Below are 25,243 nucleotides of genomic sequence, written 5' to 3' on the forward strand. Positions count from 1 at the left end.
ATTGATTTTAGCAAAGCTAACTTTGAAGAAAAGCAAAATGCTCCTGGGGTTTTTGCCTGCAATCCTGTGATGAATGGGAAATCCACTCCACACAAGTAGAGAGTATATAGTGTATAAAACACGTAGAGAAGCTGCAATTAAAATTCATCCCAGTTAAGTCAAGAAAAGGAAAGGCCGATATGGGCCTGAGGCAAAAGAAGGAAAGGCAAAGAGACAACTTGCCCCTCCCGACCTTATGCTTTTTCCTTCCCCTTCGCTGTTCTTTACCATTTCTTCAACTGTCCCTTTATCCTCTCCAGCCCTTCTGTTTTAAGATAGTTCTGTCACTGTGGTCCCCTGATAAGGTTTCTTCCTCAAGTCTCTTGTTTTTTTCACACTGATTTCTCAGATTGTGGGCATAACTGTTCAGAGTGCTCATAACATGGGCATGAGTCTTTCTCCCTTCTTCTCCCCGAAACCACGGTGCATCCCCTTAAACATGGTTTCGAGCTGTGTATAGTAGACATATTTTTTCTTTCCCAACTTTTTTATCTGTGAATCTGGGATAATTAAATCCACTTTGTGGCAAGGGAAGCCGGAGCTGGAAAGGGCAAGCATGGGGGTATGTAACAACTTGTGTAGATGGTATGGATTTATGAAAATCTTCAGAAAAATACACTGTGCTGTGTTGGAACATATATTGCTGAAATGGCAGGATTTCTCTGAGAGACAAGAGTGAAAAAAACACATACATGGTTGCAGGTGGTATTCCTTTCATTTGTGCAAAGTTAGGACACAAATTGTGTCTTCTTTTGAGACCCTCTGTGCAAGTTGCTTTATTGTTCAACCTCCCATGTACCTGTGTTATCAGATATCTTGTTTCAAGTTGTAACAAACAGATGTGAGGAAAAAAGTAAATTTAACATATTTGAGGTCTGAATCTGGGCAGCTGTAAAATGACATTGCTGAAGCTGAAGACAGTTTATAGTAGCTGAAGATCTGGCCCTTAACTAAAGCAAACAGTTTGAACAAATTTTGATCTGGCATTTTATTTTTAAGAGGTGAACAAAGTTTATAATGGCAGAAGTGGATTTTGGAGAGAGATTTAATGGGGTGGTGGTGGAAGATTGAATGGTCTTTTTCTGTCAATCTGTATTCTCTCTTTTTCTTTTTTAAATTGCAGTGATTTGTTAACTGCAGGAATTGGCAACAGGCAGAGGGGATGACCATGCGGTCTCATGGCATTCAGCTGATGCCCTGTTTCTGAAGATGGTATGAGGGATCATAAAGTTTACTTCCATGTGTATTGTAATGACAGTTGCATCTATATTTAAAGCTTTCTGTCACTGAAGCACTCTTGGTGTTGTCAGATGTCTATTGGACTGGATGAGCTGCAACTTCATGCAATTGAATGTCAATAAGACCAAAGCAATTTTGGTTGATTCATAGCACCAGCTTAAGCATATTCACTTGCACAGATTACATTTGACAGATAGTTACCTTCAGCTGAACTCTGTGGTTAGAAGCCTTGGTATATTCTTGACAGTGAGCTTAGAGCTGATGCCTTATGTTTATTTCATATCCTGTTTTTGCCTTCCTAATACTGCATGTGTATGTCTATATTTAAATAAATTCACAGCTGAAGTACTAGTCACTCCACTTGTTATCTCTGGACAGAATGTTGTGACGAGTCAATTTCAGTATTTAAAAAAAGGTGTTTTTTCCCCATTTAGGGAGTTTTAATTTCAAAAGCTATCTAATGAAGGATTTTTTTTTAATCAGGAACTTCTGGAAAAGTGTCTGTCAAAGTCTAACAAGAAGAAGATAAGAAAAAGAAGAGGTAGAGGATGTAAGGAAAGATGAAACAGTATTATTCTATTTGGAATGTTTTTCTGGTATTCTATCAGTTTTCTGGCCTGCAGGGAAATACAGTCAGCACAGATGTTCTTACCCTATTATGTTAGTGAAAGTTAAAATCCTCTGGATTCTGCAACAAGATTGTGCACGGTGTCATCAAATACTGATGTGTGTTAGCATCCCCTATAAATTTTGCAAAGAAATCATCTTTCCTTATAATTTCTTTTAACAGTTCTAAAATAGTCTGGATTAAAATAGTTTCAATCCTTGATTCAGTTGGTTGATCCTGTTTATGGTGAGCTTACATGCATTGAAACTTCATTTGGAACATACTGAAGAATCAAACTTTTGAATTATTTCAAACCTTTTCCCTCTGTTGGTTCCTAGCCAGCTTAAAGCAGCATCTGGATTTTGAAGAAAAAAATCAGTGATTTAACACCAAATACCTTGTACATATACTGTTTCCACTCACAAATTTAGTTTCTGTTCTTAAAGGCAAAGGTGATTTTCATACAGAGCTTAAGGAAGTTCTGAAAAGGAGATTTTTAAAATTCCATCTCTCAATGAAGAATAGGATTGCAGTATCCTTGAATTTTGATATTCATGAACCAAAAATAAAATACTTAAATTAAAATGTTTCTAGTTGCCTATTTCAGGTAGACTGATGTGTTCTGGTGAGAGGACAGAGTAGACTGAGAGAAAAGAGAGGACTTTGTAGTTTTGGCAAGATTTAGATAATGAATCTCAGCCTAGAGCTATGTTGCCAGGTCTTCCTTCTGAAAATGACAGTGGTTGAAAGTGAAGGAATTTCCCCTAACCATGGATGGTAACTTAAGCATGTTCTTTTTGAAAATCATCATAATGAAGTCCCTGGTCATGTTGTTATTTATGTTAGTGGTGGCAGTGAAAAGCCTCAAGCCCTCTTTGTTTCCATCCTGTAAAATGTTTGTCCTGAAAACCAAAGGTGTGTGAAAAGCGTCACACTGAAACCTCCACAGTAGCCAGGGTTGCAGCTTGCCTCTATCACCTTCTGTTCTTTTCCTTCAGAGTTGCAGCTAAGTTGCTTCAAAGGCTTAAAATCCAGAGGGGTGGATTTAGGTTTGCCTAGACATGGAGTTCTTACAGCTTAAATCTACATTTTTTGCCATGTGAAGGCAGTACACTATTCGAATATGGAAAGAGAGGAATTTAGAAAGGTGAACCAATCATTTAATAAAAGCAGATAAATTTGATTTTATTACATGTGTAGCTTTTGCATTTGCTATTGGGCAATCAAACTAAAAACTGACTGAAGATTTGAAATTGTGACAGGGTTGTAGCTGGAGCAGCACCAGCCTCACTGGCAAATTCATCAGGCAGTTATTTTTCTGGTACAGAAGGTGCCATTTGTCTGTCAAGTGTTATGCAGATAAATTGTCTGAGCTGGCTTGTCCTCTTGGATATTATTCTTTAGTTTCCACAGCCCTCCCTCCCACAACCCCCCTGTCCCTATTAACATGGTTATTAGTGTCTTTTTTGGTCTGTTTCAGAACAAGTTCATAGACAAATTCCTCCTGACATATCCTTGTTCTCATATGTTTGCTACATAAACTCATTATCTCTTGCCAAGCTTTAGATCTGCCAAGTTCCCTCTGTTGTCTCAATTTTCATTCCAGATAAAAAAAAAAAAAAATAAATGCAAAGTGCAAAACACTAAAAATGAACTCTTCTTATTTTAAAGGTTGTAAGCTTTGACTCTGAGAGAGGGAAAAATAAAAAAGCACAGGAGACTTTGATGTACGTAAAACATCTGCCCAAGCATCTCTAGCAATTATGTCATCACAGTGATAGTTCTTATTCTTGAATTATATGTTCAGCTAAGGTTTTAAATTTGGGTTAGGCTGCATTTTGTACTTTGTAAGGACAACTAAGCCAAATGGGGCTGCAGGAGCAGGCTCTGTACTAGTGCTGGTGAGTAATGCGTGGAGTAAAAGATGGTTGAGAGTGATGTGGAATCCTGACATATCTGCAGAGGTTAATCTGTCGGAACCTCTTTATTTTCTAAACCAGCCATAAGGTGGCTGATAGATTACATGAAGTGTTGGGAGGAGGAGAGGAGTTTTGAGGTCTTGGGGTCATAGAATCTTAGTTATCCTGAGTTGGAAGAGACCAACACAGATCATAGAAGTCCACCTCCTGGCCCTGCACAGCACCAGCGCCAAGAGTGCCTGAGAACATTGTCCAAACACTTCCTGAACACTGTCAGGCTTGGGCTGTGACCACTTCCATGGGCATCTTGTTCCAGAGCCCAGCCACCCTCTGGATGGTGAACGTTGTCCTAGTGTCTGGCCTACATCTCTCCTGACACAGCTTCATGCCTTTCTTTTGGGCCCTATCACTGATCACCAGAAAGAAGGGATCAGTGCCTGCCCCTCTCCTTCCCAGGTTAAACTGTTTTGTTCCCTGTTTGTATTAATGTTTGAGAAAAATAATACTTGGGGACAAGAATCTGCTCCCACCTGTATTCACTACATTTATCACATTGTTTGGGTTTTTGGTTGCTGTTGCTTTGTTTTTTTTTTTTCTTTTTTGTCTGGTCATTCTTTTTAAAGCTAAATGTAAATATAGTAGACAAAAAACAGGAAGTAAAAATTAGTAGAATAATGCAAAATAAGAATAAGGCAATAATGGAGGCTAGGGAAGAAGCCTTTAAAATTAATGTTTGAGGTATGTAAATTCTGCAATTTTTTCAGAGAGGAAAGGTGTTGAATTGTGGCAGAAAGTTGTGTGCCGTTTCTGATTCATCAGTTTAGGGACACATCGATGCTCATAGACATGAAAAAAATATATATAAAATGCTGCATTGTGGTTTTTGCTCACTAGCTCTGCTTAAATGACAGCTGAAAGTAAGCTTGGATTCATGCTAGTGGTTTCATCCTGGTTTTTCCCCCAAAATTCTTTTGCTTAAGTCATATCACTGACCTTTCCTCTTTACGGAAAATAATTTATGAAATATTAAAGCTGTGTGGAAGCCTTTGTAATTGCAGCTTCAGCAAGATTTGCAATTATGCAAGAAAATACTGAAACACATACCTGTGTGCATCTCATCTCTTTGATATGCAAAAGCCCTTTACTCTTGCTTTTATTAACTGTTATGCTTCTGTTTCTCACCTGCTTTTACAGAGGAAATACATGAACCCACATGTTCCCCAGTGGTAGAATATGCTGTATATCTTTATATGAGCAGGCAAAAAGAGCATATTTGGACAGATTGAAGGTGAAAAAGATTTTTATGCTCAGGTTTCTGATTAGACCATTATAGCAGCATCACTAATTCCCCTCCTTCCATCTATTGTCTTCTTTCCTCTGTTGTCATCAGTGACCACTGTTGATTTGTTGACTCTATTAAAGTATTCAAGGAAGCCACAGGCCTGTCATTTTGGTCATAACCTTAATCTGTTTTCTCACCTTGGGAGAAAATGTGTTAATACACTGTCTGTTTCTGTAGAATGGACTTATTGAGAAAGTTCCTGACGCAAATCTGCAATACAGGAAAAAAAGGTTTTCTGAATCTTGATTATTTTAACAGATAACAAAATGTGTTTAGCTGGAAATTTTTATGAGAACCACACCAAATTAAGTAACAGTAAGCAATTGTAACGGTACGTTGTATAGTAATTTTTGAGCTGGGTGAGTTTCAGCTTTTCTTGATTTCTCATAATCTCTGATTCCTTGTTATTTCTGAATGATTAAGCAAATCATTTATGCTAACTTCTGCTTTAATTTAAGTCTCTCTATAGCCTGTGTAACTTTATTGATTCTGGAGTTGTTTTTGTTTTTAAGACAAGTAAAGGGAGGGGTTGATCCTGTTAGCTTGCTGATTTGGAAAATAAATTGAACTTTTTCCCCCCATTTTTTTTTATGCCTTAGAGATATATTGTATAGCTACCTAATTGTTTCTCATAAAACATTTTAAAATTCTTCATGTTGTGTATCATCATCTTTACAATAATTATTTCTAATTCTGAGTAACCTCCTGCTGTGCAAATAGGGCTTATTTTAAGGAAAAGGAAAACAGACTTGTTTGAGTTTTCTTACAGTTTATTTTTTGTTCTCTTATTTGGGGAAGAATTTGTTTTTTTTCCTTGTATTTGAGAAACTGACATTGTGTTTTAGTTTGTATTAAATTTTTAAGTTGATCATGCATTTGCGAACTGGCTAAATTTGCGTCTTTAACTTAAATTATTCTTTTTTTTTTTTTTCATTTTAGTATGCAGATATCTGGTTTTTGGAATGATCTTGTTCATTGTCAGGTATATATCATAGATCCCTGAGCTGCTTCTTTTTCATCTTATTTGAAAACAGTGGTGTCCATTACATGTACTGGAATGTAATAGTTTCCTAGTATTGGAAGAGGCATTTTTGCTTCTTGTTTTATCTGTGTTGGTCAGTTCTCCCCCTGCCATCTGACACTTTGTGTGATGGTCTGAATAGCTGTAAGAGCTGAAGTTGCAGTGCTTGCCATCACTAAGTTGGCTGGAAAACTAAGTAGGCCAGGGTTGGTATCACTTGGCTTAAATGACTGGAAAAGATTTTTTTTTTATTCCTTTCATTTTTGGTGCCAGAGTTCCGTCTGTTGTGGAACTCCTCATTTATGGCTTGCAAATCTGGGAAGGAATCCTTCTGGTTTATTAATTCGTCTTGCCAGACACTGTGATCTAGTTATTAGAACAAAAGATGATGAAAGGAAATGTTGAGATTAAACTGTATTTTGTGGTTACTAGAAGCTATGATGAATAAGAATAAAAAAATGCATATTCAACCAGTGGAAAAGATTACTGTTGTCTTGAAATAACTCCCTCTAATTTATCTGTAATTTTTTAATAAATCTTTCCCAGTCCAATAAATTATAGAATAGGAAAGTTAACATAAAGATGAAGGTTGTACTAACGTAAAAACAGATGTCTTTGAAGCATAAACTAATTACAAATTAAAATATTTGGGAATGAGACTACTGCATCTGTTGGTTGTGTGTCATTTAGTGCAGTGAAGGTGTGATCTCTGGTTAGTAATCCTTATCTCTGCTGTGATACATTTAGGGATTCTTAGGGATTTGTTTTTTTAAAGGAAAATAAAGGATTCTTTTCTATGTCTCTCCTTCCTATGTTATTTATTAGAAATCATTTTCCATGAGGTATATGGGTAGTATTAACATTAGGACCAACTTCTAATGGAAAAATCTTACTAGTGCAAAAAGATCATGGTGTTCACTGAAGAAAGGTTCAGTTAACTTCATTTATTTTGGCTGAAATAGTGCAATTCAATTCCACATGGAAGAGACTAAAATTGTCTCAGTTGCCTTTACATATATATGTAAGAGGACATTTTGATGACAGGATGAATAATGTGTGTGAAGAAAAAGCATATGTTGCTTAAGTGGGCCAGATATCACACATGTACATTGCAAGGTAATAAATGTGAGTGTTATTATGTGACAGCCAAAACTTTGTAGATTGTGGTTTCAGAACTTCCCCAAACTGGCTTCAGCTTTGAAAGGGTCTTTGTAGTTCAAAGAATGGACTCAATATAACTGTGTGTTTTACTTGGTATCGAAATTTCTTCTCCTCTGTGTTGATAATGAGGAATATTAGGCTTTGTTTTTTTGAAAAAAGCATATTGTTAATTTTTATTGTGCTACTACATATTTTTACAATGCCTAATATACTCTTTACTTGTAACTGTTACACTATTTCTTTATTTATACATTGGTATACCAATATGCATTATACCTATAAATATCAGTTCAATACAAGGCTTGTAAAAAAAAGAGAAAGAAAGAACCCATGGTATTTTTCAGTCAAGGAGGTTCTGCTTTTTGCTGTAGTCCCTTAACCAATGGAACTGCTCTGAACTGGAGTATCTGGTTGTGATGTTTCTTTTTTACCACACAGATTACTGCAACATAGTGGAAGTTAGCAGTTTTGTTGGCACTTAATACATGAAAATACTGGCTTTTGTTTGCATGGCAGTTCTGCCTGATCCAAACCAAGTGGCAAAATTTATGTTAAATTTCATTGTTGTGTTTTCATGGGTAAGATCTTTAGGTAAGAAAATAAAGTTGTAATGTATTTCCTCTACCTATCTTATTTATTAACAATGACATGGGCACAATCCTGTTCTCTGGAACGACCCTGCTTGAACAGGGAGGTTGGATCACATGATCCACTGTGGTCCCTTCCAACCTTATCCAATCTGTGATTTTGTGATTCTGCAGTACTGTGACCCATAGGGCAGGGAAGCTTTAAATGCTAGGAAGTGCTTTTATTTGGCATTGCTGTCTCTGATGGACAATTTGCTTCAGAACTGTAAGCTTAATTTTGGATGCACTGAAGAAACTTGCTTCTCAGATCTTTGGCCCAGTACCTCTCATCTTTGAAACTCTTCCAGATCATACCAGGAGTGCTATTAGAGGAAAGAGTATTGGTATCTTCCACCACCTCAGTTCACTATCAAATGGATTTTCCATTGCTTGGAGTTGGTGTTAGGTTCTATGTTGGCAGATGCTGATGTAGTTTCAGAGTGAATGGATCTTAGTAACTAATCCGTGCCACCTCCTTGAGAGGTGATTTTCTCTGTCTGACAGATGGGGAAGCACAGGAGCATGAGGTGGTTGCAGAGCTGGGATTAGAGTGCTGATGTCCCAGGCTTCTGGTTCTGTGCTCTGCACAACCATAAAGCCAACATTTCCTACCTGTCTCTTGTTACTCTCTTGGGGCAAATTCCTACTGAACATTTGTCCTGGTTTAGGGCAAATTTGGGTGACAACATTATTAATAAGGACAACAGGGGAATAATCCTTTTACCAGGAGGTTCTTTTAGTTCTATGCTATTGTATGGAATTTAATGCTAGTGGTCGGGAGACCTGAAAAAACTACCTCAAACAGCCCATTTGGTGCCAGCCTTTCCTCTTATTTAGCTTAGTCTAAACTGACACCAAACTTTGAGACCTCCTCTCTTCCTGCAGTGGAGAGCCACTGGGATTTTTTATACCACACATGGTTTCCCTCCTACATTTTCATCCCATGTCAGATATTCATACCCCCTTTAATAACCAGCAGGGGGATCATTACATTGAGCTACTGCCAAATGCATAATGACTGCTGCCTTTGCCTTACACAGTCACTGCACTACTGATATCCAATTCAGCATTGTAAAGTGCTTAGGGCTACCTTGGGGATGTGCTATATTAAACCCAACTATTCTAAATCCTATTTAATACAAAGAGATTGGTGGTGGGGGAGGGGGGAGGGAGATTTAAAATTGTCATTAGTCACCTATTTTCAACAAGTAAAAATACCTGGTCACTTAGGACCCAATTCTGTTGCTCTCAAGTCATATATAGAGACCTGATTTTAATATGGGGTGCATGAAAGTTAGCTCTCTGCTTTCCTCAGGCGGAGGCAAAATTGGGTCCTATAAAGCTGTGCCTGAGACAGTAAGTTTTCAAGAAGCTGGTGGGGGTGAGTGCGCCCATTTCTGAATTCCCCTTACAAATGTTTTACAGTGGAAACAAGAAAGAGGAAACATGCTTCATATCTGACTAAAAATAAAGGTACTCTTAAACTTGTAAAAGGCAACATTTTTATTTGAATGATATGACAGAGCTGCCACAGGAGTGTTACCTGCTATAAAGAAAGCTTAAGAATTATTACCTTTATTAGACCAGTGACACTGAGCTTTAGCCATACATTTCTAACTTCTGTCCCTCTACAGAGACAATTTTCTTTTCTTAAATAAACTGTCATGCTAGTGTTAATATATTGTTGGCTCCCTCATACTCTGAGAATACTGCTGATATAAAACATGTATATGTTAGATTGGTAATAGTATCTTTAGTGTAGCTGACTAGAACAAATGTGTTTCCCTCATGGCTGTGCTAATGTGATAAAGGAAAATTGGCTGTTCATCAGCTTTTGGCTGGGTAAAGACAGTAGAGATGGAACCACATTCTTTTTTATGCATTAATACCACTGAGAACTTTTCACTAGTTATATTTCATGTGCAGGCATGTTGTGCAAAGATGTTGTAAAACATGAGATAATGCTACAAATAACAAAGTAGAAAAGCCTGTATCTTTTATGATGATAACAGTCAAACACCAAATGACAGTAACAGGCTGTAAAAAATATGATGCAGAAAAAAATTGCAATGTAACCACAATATATACGTATGCTTAGGCTCTTGCAAATAGGGCATCAGATGTTTAGATGGCTTTGTATTAAAATTAAATAAAGAAAATATTGTATTTAGGTCATTGATGTGTCAAGACAAAAGATAATTTAAAATGGAGAGATGTATTTTGAGCGGTGAAACTCATATGCAATAACTTTTTGAACAAATCTCAAGGCTTAGTAATTATGATAATAGCCTTCAAATTTCCATCAGTGGAAGGGCAATAAATAATCCTGTCTAAATTTGGGAAATATTGACTGAATCTGGAAATGGCAATAGAGCTCAGCATGCATGTGCATGTTTGAAAGTACAGTTTAAGAAGGAAAAATTCATTTGTACAATCTTGTGTGAAGCCAAAAAAAAGATAAAAGGCCAAAGAACCCCCTCTGTCTTATTTCATGTTTTCTTTCTTAAAATGCTGATAGACTCATGTTGCCCAAGGCACTGATGCTGATCATCTGAGCTCAGATTTATAGATATGTCCATTTATCTTGGTCTGAAATTTGAAAGGTTTTATTGTCAGAGTAGTATTGTATGTGCTTATATTGTGGTTTTCAAGCTGGTATTTTGTTAACTGGTAAATAAGTTCTGTCTTTCATTTTTTTGCAACAAATTATTCTGGCTTGTATACTTTCTATGTCCTCACATAGGTATTGTTCTTATGGAAGCAATAATTCCAGGTTTATTTTCTTTGATTGGCTTGTCTGTCAAGATGGGCTAAAGCGCTCCAGTTTTATTGGCCTTGATAGACACAGTTCACCAGGCATCCATATTTGCAAAATTAAAATAATGCTTTGTAAATTGGCAGCAGCCAACTGGTGTTTTAAAATTTTAAAGCTACCAAGTTCTTATGTGAAAAAAGCTTTCTGCAAGCCAAACATTGCTAAAACCCAAGTAACTGAATTTTTTTTACAAATAAACTTTCTGAAATAAAAGTGTTCAGTAAATCCAACTTAGTTTCTCAATTAACTTCATTAATGGGAACCTGACTGTAGCCACAATACTTCTGGTTTTCATTTTGTGTGGGCCTGGATTTTTAAAATGAGCGTGTTGAATTTCATATATTGTAAGGCTGAAAAACAATCCCATATTATTAAACTCTTCCTAATTTTGGGTAACCTAAATCTAAGCGTTTCTAATGCAAAAACCCCCCCAACTTGGTAAAAGCTAAGCATCTTGTGACATTGTGGAGCTGGGAGAATGCCATAAAGTATTTCTATGAACGTTAGCTCAGATTTAAAATGAATTGGCAGGAAAGGGAGCACTTGCAGAAAACAGTACCCTGGGGTGCTGGCTGAGTGCATATTCCTAGCCAAGGGTTCCCTTGATGAAGGGGAATTACCCAGTGGGTGTAAAGCAGATGTAGGCAGTTCCTGTACCATTCCCTTCAGCCCTTGTAGAAAGAAGCATGCTGGGGTTAGGGAGGTGTTTTGGGGGGTGTTAGAGGCCTGTGTTTGGTTATCCTGAGCATGGTGTGCAGCCCCTTGAGGCCTGTTTGAAGTGATGTATGAGAAGAGCTGTGACAGCTGTAACATGTGCCCATGGCCCAAAGTGGTGATGGAGCTGTAACCAGCCTTGTACCTTGTGAAACACACCCACCCTTCTTTTCCTGTCTTCCCCTCCATCTCCACCAGATCTCTGTGCTGTAGTTCCATCTTTGATTTAACCCCTGTGGAAATTTTATATAATTTATATAATTTTATAAAATTAAATAAATGTAAATTTTATAAATTTATATAATTTTATACTCTCTGCATATGAGTGGTGATATATTAATGAAAAAGAAGTAACTGCTTTCAGTAAGCACCAAAAATAAAGACACACAGCAAATAGCCTGAGGTAATGTTATCCGTTAATCAGTGATAGACAAAAAAATGCAGAGATATCAAAGTGATTGCATGATAAAAGCCTGTATTTGCCCCTTTACATTGATTCTATAGGTGCATCACAGCCGAATTAGTTTCTTCTTGAACGGTTGGGAAGATGATAACACACCTTTTGATTCAAGGACTCTTATGGGAACAATGGCAGATACTGATGCTGATGGTACTCTGCAAATTGGACAAAGCTTCACAGGTAAATCTTGTAGTACTTTAGTGGAATGCACTAGAACAGTCAAAATAAAATATGCATGATGTGGTTAAAAGAAGTGGGTGAATAATTGTAAGTTATTTCTATGCTGAGAAGTAACACCTGACTGCAGAAGAAAATTCTTATTGTTCAATTAGCTTTCTCAAAAGATTGGCTGGAAGATAGACTAAATTACGATCATCTACCAAATATCTATATATTCCTGCATATAGGTGGGTTTTCATGAATTCTCTAAAACATGTATGTAAAGTGACTTGTTCTACTAATTTCTGCCCATAGTTTTTCTGAGTAAATATAGGGAACTGTTTCAGAATAGAAATGTTCATGGCAATGAGACTATACTCCTCTCTCTCTGCGGAGTCAGGAACAGAGACGAAGGTTTCTGTCTGTTTTCTTCAGTTCTATCAATACTCATGTAAACCATGGCAGATTGTAAAGTTTTCAGCCTTTAGTAATGCCTGAGAGTTTTACTCTTCATCTGCATCTAGAGTTTTATATGTACTATATCATGACATGATCATTGAAGAACAGTGGGGGATGTTTTGTTGCTTTTAACTAATTCTTGGCTCTGCAGGTGTAAGACAACTGACTATTGCTCTTTGGGAACATGCACAATTTGAAGTTAACTTCTAAATACATGTCACATAAACAGCTTTATTGTAGCTTTGGGCAAGAAAGTATTCTGCGCCCCATTCCGTAAAGCTTGTATTTGGAAATTTATTTTGTTGGGGTTTTGATTCTTAATGCTGAATAGATAATAATAATGTAAAAGAAAGGAATATTTTAAAATGCTTTTTATCTTTATTGTATAAATTGATAGGTACAGTTGTACCTACTGTATCTCTTCTCTAATTAGAGGTGGCACATGGACTGGCTCATTACTTCTGTCTAATGAGCCGATCCCTGTGCCACCTCTCTAATCAGAAAAGAGATAGGTACAAAATGTTCTTATAAAGTTATTATAAATCATTCTTTTTTATCAAAAAAATTAAGCCACTGCCCTCTATAGTTTTGTCCAGGTCCAAGATGGTTTCATTCAGAAGGGGTAATTGTGCAAGAGAGATTTCTGAGTGCTGAATTAAAGGTGCTCTTATGCAGTGCAAAGCTGCCTTCTGCTCAATAGATTATTTATAGTATATTTCCTTAGGTTTAGAGCAATTTGTTGGAAGAATGCAAGATTTTCGATTTTACCCAGTGGCACTTACAAACAGGTAAAGAACTTTTATTTTTGCAACAAAATAAGAGTGTAGTGAGAAGAAAGTATAGATAACAATATGCTTATTTCCCAAAGTGTAGTGCTTTTCAGATGTTTCCTTTAGATAATTGCTTATGATGATGTAGTTTCCTGAGCCTTATTTCAAAGATTACCTTTAATCTAAAAATCTTGAGTTAAAATAAATTCAACAACTTAATGTGTTTTGCTTTTGAATTGTTGCTTAAATAGACTTGATGTATGTAGTGGTGTATATAGTATATATGTAGTGAAACAAAACACTGTAAAAAATATGTGTTCTCCTTGTTATTGTTGTCCTTGCTACAACCTGACTTAGTATGTATTCTGCAGGGAGTAGATCCAGTTGCTAGATTTCAATGCTTATAAACTGTCTAGGTGTTACCCACTCATCATAATTCTGTCATAATAGTATGTGCTGATAAGCTTAGTCCCGATGGATAAGACTTGCTAAGCTTCCTTCGAGCTCCTTGTAAACTGTAGGGCAAAGAAGGGAGCACAGTGGACTAGTCCAGTTTTGACCACTAAGATAGCAGTGATGCAGATGAGGAGGACAGGCATTCCAAGTGATTAGCATGCTGGCTTTGTGCCTGTCAGATTGACTCCCTGTGCTTAGTTTTCGCTTTCCTGTGGTTTCACTTCCCCATGGTATCCATGTCGGGTGTTCTTGGTGCTCCCCACCCCACACACACACACCCCTGCCCCGAGGTGCCATTGTCCCTTGCTCTCCAGATGCGATTGTCACCATAAGGCACCAATGACTTAGCTACCTCAGCCCACAGAGCCCTGGGCAATTGCTTTGACTTCCTCTGTTCCTGAGGCCAAATTACAGTTGCCACTGCAATTTCTGTTGCCCTCCAGCCTCCCTTCCTAGCGCATTACAAAGAGATGTTACCTTTGTTATCCAGCTCATGCTGGATTAATCCAGTCATTTCAGGCTGGCCAGAAGTAGTCAGGTCCTATTTGTCTGCGTGGTGCTTCTGGGGAGGCTGCACACAATGACACTCAGGACTGCAGACCTTCAGGCTACTTAATGATAGTCTTTCAATAAGATGTAGAGCAGTTTCCTTGGAGCTCAGCTGTCTGCAGGACATCATGATGAACTAAGATCCTGTGAATTGGAAGTATTAATGTGAATCTGAATTCCAAGTTTTATGAAAATCGTGTTGGTTGTATTTCTCAGAGCAGTGCTTGTCAAATCTTTTGAACTACAATTTAGGTCAGTGAAATTAATAAAGCTTAACAGTTGAAAACTAAGGTATTTTACAGGACTGTTTTGACCTGCTGATGTCTTTCTAGATTTAGTTTTATATCCACAAATAACTTGGTCTAAAATGTTTGCCTGGGATAAACTGGGAAGGAAATTCTTGCCTGCATACCAATTACTTTAAAGCTATGGATATTTAAAAAGCCCTGTAACTCCAGGTTATGTGGAAGTTATAGTGGCAGCTAGCAAGTATTTATTTGCTTAATAAGCACACAAAATTATGTTCTTATTGATAAAGTAGGCAAATGGGAAAATTAAAAAGGTTTAAATATAAAAATTCAATCTCTTCTGGACTCACAAAATCATTCCTTTATGCCAGCAAGGAGCAGATAAAGAACTGTCCCTGTCATTCATATATCTGCTTGCTTGCCTGCCTACCTACCTACCTTTGTATCTATTTCAGTTGCTGATGTCAGAGGGGACTGAAGTATCTCAATGATTTGACATGACTAGGTTGATTGCAGTTAAAAAAGTGGGCATTTTTATTAAAACTGGTTAAAAGTGAAAATATTTCTATCCAGGTTTCCTAGGGTACAATATAATATTGTTCAAGCTGGTCTTTTGGGAACATTTGAGTGCAAACATTGAACTTTACTGTGGTTACAGGTAGTGTATTGACACTGTGGTGTGTTTAAGAGCAGGATCCAGACTGCTGTTTGGAGTCAGACATGATGCTGCATTAAAATATTAAGTTTTTCTCCTAACGTGTATGGCGGGATTCATTCTATCTAGCTTTAGACATCCCACCAAAGAACTCATTTCCCTTGGTGCCTGGTGTCTGAAAAACTCCATATATGTGGAGCAATGAAAGGAGCTCCAGAGCTCCTTTCTGTGTTCTTCATGGATATTTTCTGAAGATGCCTATTGCTACCATTCATAATGCTGAGACCTTGAGGGGAGACTTCATTCCTAGTTGAGCGCCCAATTTTTATGAACTTACATCAGGAGTTTAGGGCTTTTGCTATAATCTGAACTGAATTTTGTTTAATCTATGAGCCTAGGTGCACAAAGTGACATTTGTTCTTTTTGTCATGTATGTATTTACTATATTCTATGCTATAACAGAGACATTTTAGAAGTATTCTCTGGAAAATTCCCTCATCTTCATACCCAGTCTGAGTGCCGCTGTCCTGGAAGTCATCCCCGAGTACACCCTTTGATACAGAGGTATTGCATCCCTAATGGTGCAGATGATACCACTAATGACAGGGTGCTGAGGCTGGATGCAGAAGCCCATCCTCTCTACTACATCAATGATAATGACATTGGGACCACCTGGATTTCATCTGTGTTTGCTAATACTGCAGGTCTGGATCGTGGTGTTTCAATCACAATAGATTTACAAAATGGACAGTATCAGGTAATGGGAAGATGCTATTTGCCATTTATATAAACAAAACTAAGAAAATATTTTTGTAGATATTGCATTGCAGTTTTGAGGTTATTTAAACCTTATGCTTTAAAATGTTATCCTCAGAGGACCAGGAAGAAAGTTTCCTTTATTGGCATATAAGAGTGCAAAAGGCAACATAATGCATTATGGTTCTTGGCATTCTCTTTTGATGTGCCTGTTTTAACAATCCGTAATCTAGAGTAGATATCCTGTGTGAAGGCACCAATATTTAGAAACTGATTATTGTCTTTTAACTCCACTCTTGTAAATTTCAACTTAAATTTTAATTTCTATTAAACTTAAGGTGCTTGTTTCATACCTGCAGGTAGAAAACTACAGACAAATAAAATTTAATGTATCAAAAGCACATTGACATATTTGAGGGTGTTTCTGTTTGCAGATGTTCTGGAGGTGATAGCCTCCCAAGGAATATGAAAGGAGAAAATGATAAGCAGGCATAGCTTTGAGGAGCCTGTATTGCTCCTAGCCCTCCACTAGGCTGTTGAAGAATGTCAGGATGTCCTGGAAAGAGGGACATGTCAGAAGTGTGGCTGCATTCACAATAGGGAATTCACCAAATTTCTGTATATTCTTGCTGGCCTATTTTTTTTTAAATTAATGGTGAGTAGGAAAAGAATGTGATGACAGGCTGTGGCTACATATGTAAAAATTAGTTGTTTAGTTAAAAGTAATTATAAATGTATGCTGAATTTATGACTTTTGCTTATTTGATACACACACCTGCTTAAGCAGTATGCTGAAGGAAGTGCTCTTTGAAACAACAGAGGTATTTGATGAGATTCTGAGCTAAAAGTATGGAGAATTAAAAAGAAAACTACCTGCTATCAGACAAACAACTTGTCAAATATTTGGCAACACAAAGTTACAACTTTCGTTTTTACCAAAATAACATTGCTGTAACAAATTGTGGACCTGACTTTTCAGTGCATTTTCAAACAGTCTTTGAGAAAAAGTGAAGTTCTTACGCAGTAGTTCAGTAGGTATGTGATAGTGTCTGAGGGATCAAAGAGCTTGTTCAACAAAAAAGGTTCTCTTTGGCTTTAGTTGGCAATATGTGGGGTAAAATATGGTTTCTTCTGTCTCTGAGTGGTGAAGCAGACTGTATAGTTACATAAAAAAAGGTTTAAATTCTCATTGTTTTACAACTTAGCCATTAATATCAGTTCATAAATTTGTTATCTTTTTGTAGGTATTCTATATTATACTGCAGTTCTTTAGCCCACACCCTGAAGCAATAAAAATTGAAAGGAAAAAAAGAGATGATCTAGAATGGGAAGACTGGCAATATTTTGCTAAGAATTGCAGTATTTTTGAAATGGAGAACAATGGATCTCTGGAAAAACCAGACTCTGTCAACTGTCTCCAGATGCATAGGTATGAGTGGGTATTATCTGCATAATACAGATGCTTTGAACAGGTAACATCCTGACACAATTCATTGCTATGTCCCAGTGAGATAGAATCTTTTAATTTGATACAATCATTTGTTATGGACTGCCGAATATATAAAAGATCCTAAACATGAGCTTTCAACTCAAGATTGACAAAAAGTCCTCTGTCATTTTTATCAGATTTTACTCATTTATGAGTGTGAGTCAATTATTCCTCTATTATTTTTGAGGTAGAATTTAAAAATGTTACTTGGTAGTGTTTTGATGGCTATTGTCAGTAGAATTGCAGAATACTGAGAGGATAAGTGGAGGAAGGTACTGATACAACATTGTTCTAAACTGTCAAGTGAATGTGAAAATCTCCTGATCTCTGGGAGGGCAACTTATTCAGAGGCTTAGAAAGCGGCCAGACTGAAGTACAAAAGCCAGTCATTCAACCCTGCTAGTGTTATGCAACATGTGTAAGAAATGGGTTGAAAACGGTATCTTGAAGCTTTCTCATCTTTCTAAGCAAGAAGCAATATAAAACTGTGTGAAGAGGGACAGGAAGGTTTTATTACCATTTAGAAATACATTGCAAGCCCTTTTACTGTCAATTAACCTGTGAAAATTTTAATATATATATTATATACAATTTACATTTCATAAATACAGTGTATAAATGTATATAGTAGTTAATATATTACCATATTACACACGTGTGTATGTACACACACACATATATAATTGAACTTATACCACTATATGTATATTGAACTGCATTATCTTTTGCCTGAGTTCAGATGCCAGTCAGTATAAGGCTTGTTTAGTACTTGGCTGGAAATCAGTGAGAAAATACATTGCCAGGTGCTGTAGGCACTTTGCTTTCTTTTTTTTTTTCTTTTTTTTTTTTCCTCCACTTTTGCTACCTTTCTAAGACTTTTCAAGTGTCAGCATCTTTGTCTGTTCTCCAGGAGTTCAGAGTTCTGAGGAGCAGAGTGTAAGGTCATTTGAGTTATACCACTTTTCAGCAAAGGAATCTGAGATTTATTGCTGATCTTTGAAGCAGAGGGTAGAGGAGAAGGGAAATACCTTAAGTTAAGGCAAATGTTTTTGGATAAATAACCCAAGTGAGGTGAAATACCACTTTCAGCCCAAAAATATGTTTGTATAATTTTAAAAACAGCTGAGGAGTTAAATTTGGACTGTTTCCATAAATATTTTTTAAGCAGCACAGTTTCTCCCCTTCACTTAAAATGTAAATGATGGTAGGAAGTAATGTGAATGAATAATTTTTGGGTGCAACTGATGTACAAAAAGCTTTAAATGATAAGATATATATTGGTGAATATTCTGTGTGCTCAAAGAAGAGTTACTGTTGAAACAAAGCTCCAAATTTATGTCAGCAGTGTAACAGAATTCCATGCAGGATTTTATTGTAAAGCAAAACTTGTTTCTCTCTCTTTCTCTCATACCCACAAACTTGTAACTGCCAAGACATGTCCAGATTGTTTGTCCAGGATTTAGACACCAGTGTCCTTGTGTCCTGGTGGCCTATCCAGGATTTCCTGGGTTTACATGGAAGACATATGACCTTAGTTTTGAAATCCTTACCATAACTTGATGGTTCTTGTTTTGGTGATCACATGCTAGTACTGAATGGACTCTTTTTGTGTCCTTTAGGAAATGAAAGTGTGATTAAGGTTTTTGTTTCTCCATCCTGTACCACCTATGTAAGTTAGGAGTTGCTCACTGTCCTTTATCCCCCTATCAGAGGCTTGAATCTTAGCTTAGTCTGAATATTGTCTGACCCTTATTTTAGAATCTCCTTTGTTTTCCTGGTTTCCTGAGAAACTGCATGTAGATGCCCTAAAATCTTGATGACGTGCTTATCTAGTAGCCATCAGCCTTACAGTCTTTCTGCTGTTCCTTCTGATGCTTCCATAACAACATGTTGTTGTTTACCTGCCATTTGTACCTGTCTAAACATTTCCATTACAGTTCCATAGGCCACGGAAGAAATATACTTTATTTAGTTTTCTGTGGAGGCGAAAGGGCATAATCACCCAGAGAAACAGATATGTTCCACTGAGATTTTTGTGAAGCACTGACCTGGATTAGGAGTACAGGAAATTCAAAGATCCTCACAAAGACAGAAGAGCTTGACTCAGCAGACCTAGCCTAACTAGAAATCTCATCTTTCAAAAACTGACATATTTTGAAGTGACATTTTTTGAATGTTGCATGTCAAGTGCCAGGTGATAATGTGGGATGCCTATTTTTAATGATCTCATGTAGGTGTGCCAATAAGCAGACATTCTTTTCTCTTCCAGAGGCTAAACTCTGCCTAGTACATGGACCAAGATAATGTGATTCATATCAAGTTGTCCAAATGTGCAGTTTATATCTACTTGTTTACTCAGTTTTACTTGAATTCTCAGTACTATCCTTCTCCTTCCTGAGCTTAAATATGCAGTTTTACTCTCAATCTTAGTGCTTTCCATTAAATTATCTTGCACTTCACTTGCTGGAAGGTGGTATGTGTTTCTATCTCTGCTCACTCACATGAGCAGGTGATACGGTCCCGTAACTCTGGAATTCAAAATATAACAATTGTTTCTGTGTGGTTTTTATGTTTGTTTAGCAGGTATATTACTAACAATGTAAGCTTATTAATTATTGTGTTAGTTGTCTGAGTGATTTCCTTATGTGGTTCACGCCTAGTTTGTGTTTCTCAAGGACTGTGTTAAACTTTATAACATGTGTGAATGATATTGTATCAGTCACACTTTAATCATATTTTGAAGTTGCCTGCTAAAGGCTTTACTTTTAATTGGAAACTTTGGGTCTGGAGATGAGCATGGTAGTTTAGGGTAAAACAGACATTTCTTTTCCCCTTCTTGAATTCTGGTGACTTGTAATCCACTGACATAAGAACTTTTACCCAGAAAGCACAAAACCACCATTTACAGTTGAGACCCTCTCTGAAAACAGTATGGTAGGGGCTAGAATCTGTAAAATATGTAGTATTTTGAGTTTAATTTGTTTTCCTCTCTGTTTAAACAGCTTTACACCATATTCTCGTGGTAATCTAACTTTCAGCATTCTTACCCCGGAACCAAATCACCGACCTGGTTACAATGATTTTTATAATACTCCATCTCTTCAAGAATTTGTAAAAGCTACACAAGTGAGGATTCATCTCCGTGGCCAGTATCACACTAATGAACCTTGGGTAAATTTTAGGCATAGGTACTATGGAGTTAATGAAGTTACAGTCAGTGGAAGGTAAGTGTTACGTGACTCTTCCCACATCCAGCACTGTCTCTGACTGTTACAGCTCTGCGTAGCATAAAAGGACCTGCCTAAAATTTGATCAGCTTGTTTTGCTTTTGCATGTATGATTGAGCAAGCAATTTGGTCTGAAGCAGTGTATCAAGTTGGAATTGATTGGTGTATTGTTTTGTAAAACTGTTTGCTCACATTTTATTTTACAATTAATTATACTTACTACACAAATCTGTCAAAAGCAATCCTTTCCTTGGAATTACCAATGCCTCTAAGCAAAGGCTTATGACTGAAACAATGGCTTGTGCTTGATTTCAGAAACTCTTCCAAGCTATAGATTCCCAGACATTGCAATTTTAACAGTCAATTCAGTGCTCATTCTTTGTTTTAGTTGGAGTTTTCCTTTCAAAATTGGGTAGCTGTCAGTAAAACTGTTGTATTATCTGTGACTGACAACTTTATTGTATATGATAAGTGTGCTGTCTTGTGAAAGGACTAATTATGCCCTGTAAATAATATGCAAATTTGGCAATGAAATAGTTTCCAAGAAGCATATGGTGCGGATTTGTAAGTATTATTATTCCTGAAATTATTTTGGAAGTTCTCATTTTGAGAGAAACCACCCTGTTAGAAGTCATGTTTACTTCAGAATTTTCTGTCTTATTAATATATTTGGATTATTCATTTAGATGTATTAATATAACACAGCTTTATCTTGGTGATGATGTAACAGTAAAATAATTTCAGCTGTAGTTTGCAAAGCTGTGCCATGCCTCCAGAAGTGCAGCCCTTCAGGTAGAGTGGTATGGTTATTGACTATTTTAAAATTAAGACTACACAGATTTTATTTTAGTAAGAAATGGACATTGTTTTAACAGAGATAAAATGGATTGAATTTCAGAATTATTCCTGATGTGGTTAAGATTTCTTGGAAAACTAGAGCTGCACTGGAAGTTTTAATATTGATGAAAAATTGTAATTTATTTAATAAAATTTTACATATTAATGTTACATACTGAAATACAGTTTTCATTACATATCATATAGGGCAAGAGTGGCTCTCATGCCACTACATGCTGGTTTTTATTTTCTTGAAAAGCAGTTGTTGATTCCTAAGAATATATTGAGTGAAGTAGTCTTTTGTAATTTATTGCACCTAACAACATTCTCTTTGGTGACATTTATTTCTTCTTAATAAAGAACCCAGCTATGTAATACACAAAATTTACTTTGTGACTGTATATTTTTGCATAAAATTTATTTTCATGTTTTAACTTTTGACACCACCTATTGTACTTTCAGGTGTAATTGCCATGGCCATGCTGATGATTGTGACGCAGCTATAAAGCCATACAGGTGCCTGTGTGTCAAGGAAAGCTATACAGAAGGAAATAATGTGAGTCTTACCTTTGTCGGTCTATGCTGCCTATGAGGAGCCTCCAAAATGGGATTTCAGTCCTGGGAAATAGTGTGTTTATGTGTGTTAGTTTAGGCCTGTCTTTCAGAGGGAAACTTTCTGTAGCAGATTTGTATCAATTAAGGAAACAGATGTATTCCACTCTCCACCAAAAGCCATTCCACCACAGCTCATCAGCAGTGTTGTGCTCAGAGATTTGATTCCTTGTTAGAGATTGTGCCACTTTCAAACATTAGATGCAAACCTGAGATTAGACTATGAGCATCTAATAAAGATTGTCTCTGCCTGCTGTAGCAACTAGCAAGAGTCATGTAGGGTGAAGGTACTATGGTAATTTTAGTCTGTTCCTATGGATTCCAGACCCACTCAATAGGTGGAATGCAGTAGGCAAAGTCCTGGAGTTCAGCTTCCAATTTAGTTTCATTTGAAAGAAAGCAGTTCAAGTGGTCCATAATGCAACCTGAAGCACCATAAATGCAAAATTATAATTTTAATTTGTGATTCTAATAGTTTTATAATTCAAGGCCATGGAAGAACCAAAATGGGGTGGATTACTTTATGAAATTCTAGATCAATATGTAGAGGAGAGCTCAATGGTACCACTTTTTGCTTATTTCATGCAGCCTTGGTTTTCTTGGAAGCTCTTCACATAAAACTTAACAAAAGCAGAACCATGATGTATGAGTAAAAAAATACTTGCTCAAAGAAAAGATTCCCTAGATTAATTATTTATTTCAAAGAAAAAAAAAGGAAAATAAGTTGAGGTTAAAAAAGAATGAGCTACATCAAAGGAATGAATCCCTCAATCTCACTGAGTGTTAAATTTACATTGTGAGTACATGTTGTATTCCTTGCTACATTTATGCCTTTTGGAAATAGCCTTTCTAAAAATTTAGAAGGGGTTATATGGAATAGCAACAGCAGTAGCAAAGGGGAAACTAATGACACATCAAAAAACCCCCAAGCAGTCTGTGGATAGAACAGAGGTAGAACAGAGTGAAGAGAGGTAACCTCAGAGCATTTGATGCAGTGCTCATGATGGTGAGAAAGATCTTTGTAAAATTTCATAGGGGATCTAAATTTTCTCACTTCTTAAGCAGAAGTATAAGATCTACAAGTCTAAATGGGACTTGAGCAAAAATTTCAAGTTTTTAGATGGGTCAAATTAGAAAAAAAATTCAAGCTGACAGTGTCCCTTTAATTAGAACACACATTGTGAAATGTTACTTTGTAAGGATTAATTATAAATATTTAATAAGATCTGGAAGTTCACCAAGCACTCTTGCAAGACTTATGCTACCTTGTGAAAACAAACCAAATACATTTTAATGATGTATCTGCCTTATCAGATATTTCCTGTCAATGTTAATGGGTTATTCCATTGAGTGTCACATCTTTGTTTTGGCATATATGCATTGTAACTACAATTGAAGTGCTTGAATTAACTGTATTAGTTGAGAGTACAATAAGGATGTTGTTTAATTATTTTTCTCATTCTTTAGTAACCATGTCAGTATCTATTAAATATGAAATAAAATAACAGTAGTAATAAAATAGAATTAGTATTTGGAAATACATCACTAACTACTTTGAATTTTATCAAAGATTTACATGGAATCCAAAGAGCTTAATTTTTGGTTTTTTTTTTGGTAAGGCTAACACTTAAAAGCAAAACCAAAATCCATCCTGATTTTTGACTGTCATTGGCAATGAAAAAACTCTGTCTTATGGATTTATACCTGTCTCTTTGGTTCCCATCCCAGTGCATTAAGAACTGTAAAAATATTTTTTTTGTTTTGTTTTGTTTTGTTTTTGTTTAAGTGAGCATTTGATGAAGCAAGTTTCCAAATATAACTTTTTTGGTAGAGAAAAAGAAATATTTTTGAGAAGAAATAGCACTATCAGCAAGCAGTTTTTTTTTAGCTACAGTCCTGTGCTAGCTGTAAGTCACTGCAACTGAGGGGTTATAAGAAAGTTTCTGGCTTTAGGGTGAGTTTTTTCAATATCTTGTACTAGAAATCAGAGATCCTTGAAAAGATTTTTACATATGGCAGAGTATGTCCTTGTCAGATTTACACTTAATACAGCTAAAATTACTATCTTGAATTTATCTGGCATATACATCTGGCTAGCTGTTGTGCAGCAAAGCAATACCAGAAATGAAAAATCTGCATAACTATTACAAATAGAAATCTTAGTTTAGGTATTTGCATCACTCTGTCATGAAATATGACATACCAAATGGATTTTTTTTTTCCCCGAGTTCCATTTTGGTGAAGAATGATGATGAAATATGTTGCTATGAAATCTGAGATGATGGGAAGAATGGCTTGCTTAAGAATGATTTGCAGATGTTACGGGCCAGATTATGAAAAAAGAAGAAATTAATGCTCATAAAAGCTTGTCTCTCTTTTTATGAAAAAAGTGTTCAGCTTCTTAATTTACAAATTGTTTTCTAAATGTCTTGAGGGCAACTTTGGTGGATATCTCTGCCTTATACAAATGGAAATTGTGGGACTGAGAATGGAGTCCAGATTTTGGTAACATTTGTATGCAAAGATTAATTTTTAGACTTGAGTAAAAGTATGTTAAAAAACTTTCAAAGCTGTCACATGACAAGCTGGAAACAGCCCATGAAAGAACAAGACAGTCCAGCAAGGTTAGCCTTACATTACAACCTCAGAGCCTCATTTAAATCAGTCATAGAGAACTTAACAGAGAAGGGTAATGGCAAAATATACAGGAATAATTATAGAAATCATGATAGAAAATAAAATTTAAAATAAATAAAGCCACTCTGATAAATGTTTGAGAAGATATGAATGGGAGTGAGAGATTGACTGGATGCAGTAAAGGCTTCAGGTCTTCAGAGTTTTCCATAATGGTTTAAAACATCTGAGGTCTGAAAACTGGATATGGCATATGTTGATTTATCAAGAATTGAATAAATAAGACTTTTTATATTGTTACAGAAGAATCTATGTAAACCTTAGTTAAAGGTCAGTCTATATCATGTTAGATATTGGAATTAATCATATATAGTACGTGAGGAGCTGTAAAAATGAACTACATTACACTCAATAACAGAGTTCTTGCAGAAACAAGTAAGCCAGCAAAA

At 36.3% G+C, this 25,243-nt stretch overlaps 1 protein-coding gene across 1 annotated transcript in view; it reads left to right on the plus strand.

Moving 5' to 3' along the window:
- The window catches only part of USH2A (usherin), a 370,331-nt gene that overhangs the window by 19,909 nt on the left and 325,179 nt on the right, over window positions 1–25,243 (plus strand). Inside the window, exons 4-9 of the mRNA XM_005523335.2 lie at window positions 11,988–12,123; window positions 13,286–13,349; window positions 15,702–15,996; window positions 17,240–17,424; window positions 20,487–20,708; window positions 22,011–22,104. Coding sequence (XP_005523392.2) covers window positions 11,988–12,123; window positions 13,286–13,349; window positions 15,702–15,996; window positions 17,240–17,424; window positions 20,487–20,708; window positions 22,011–22,104 — 996 coding nt within the window. The remainder of the gene's footprint in view (window positions 1–11,987; window positions 12,124–13,285; window positions 13,350–15,701; window positions 15,997–17,239; window positions 17,425–20,486; window positions 20,709–22,010; window positions 22,105–25,243) is intronic.

The sequence above is a fragment of the Pseudopodoces humilis genome, chromosome 3, assembly GCF_049639895.1.
Source record: "Pseudopodoces humilis isolate 2021_Gansu_Grassland_sample_001 chromosome 3, ASM4963989v1, whole genome shotgun sequence".
In the NCBI taxonomy this organism is placed as follows: domain Eukaryota; kingdom Metazoa; phylum Chordata; class Aves; order Passeriformes; family Paridae; genus Pseudopodoces; species Pseudopodoces humilis.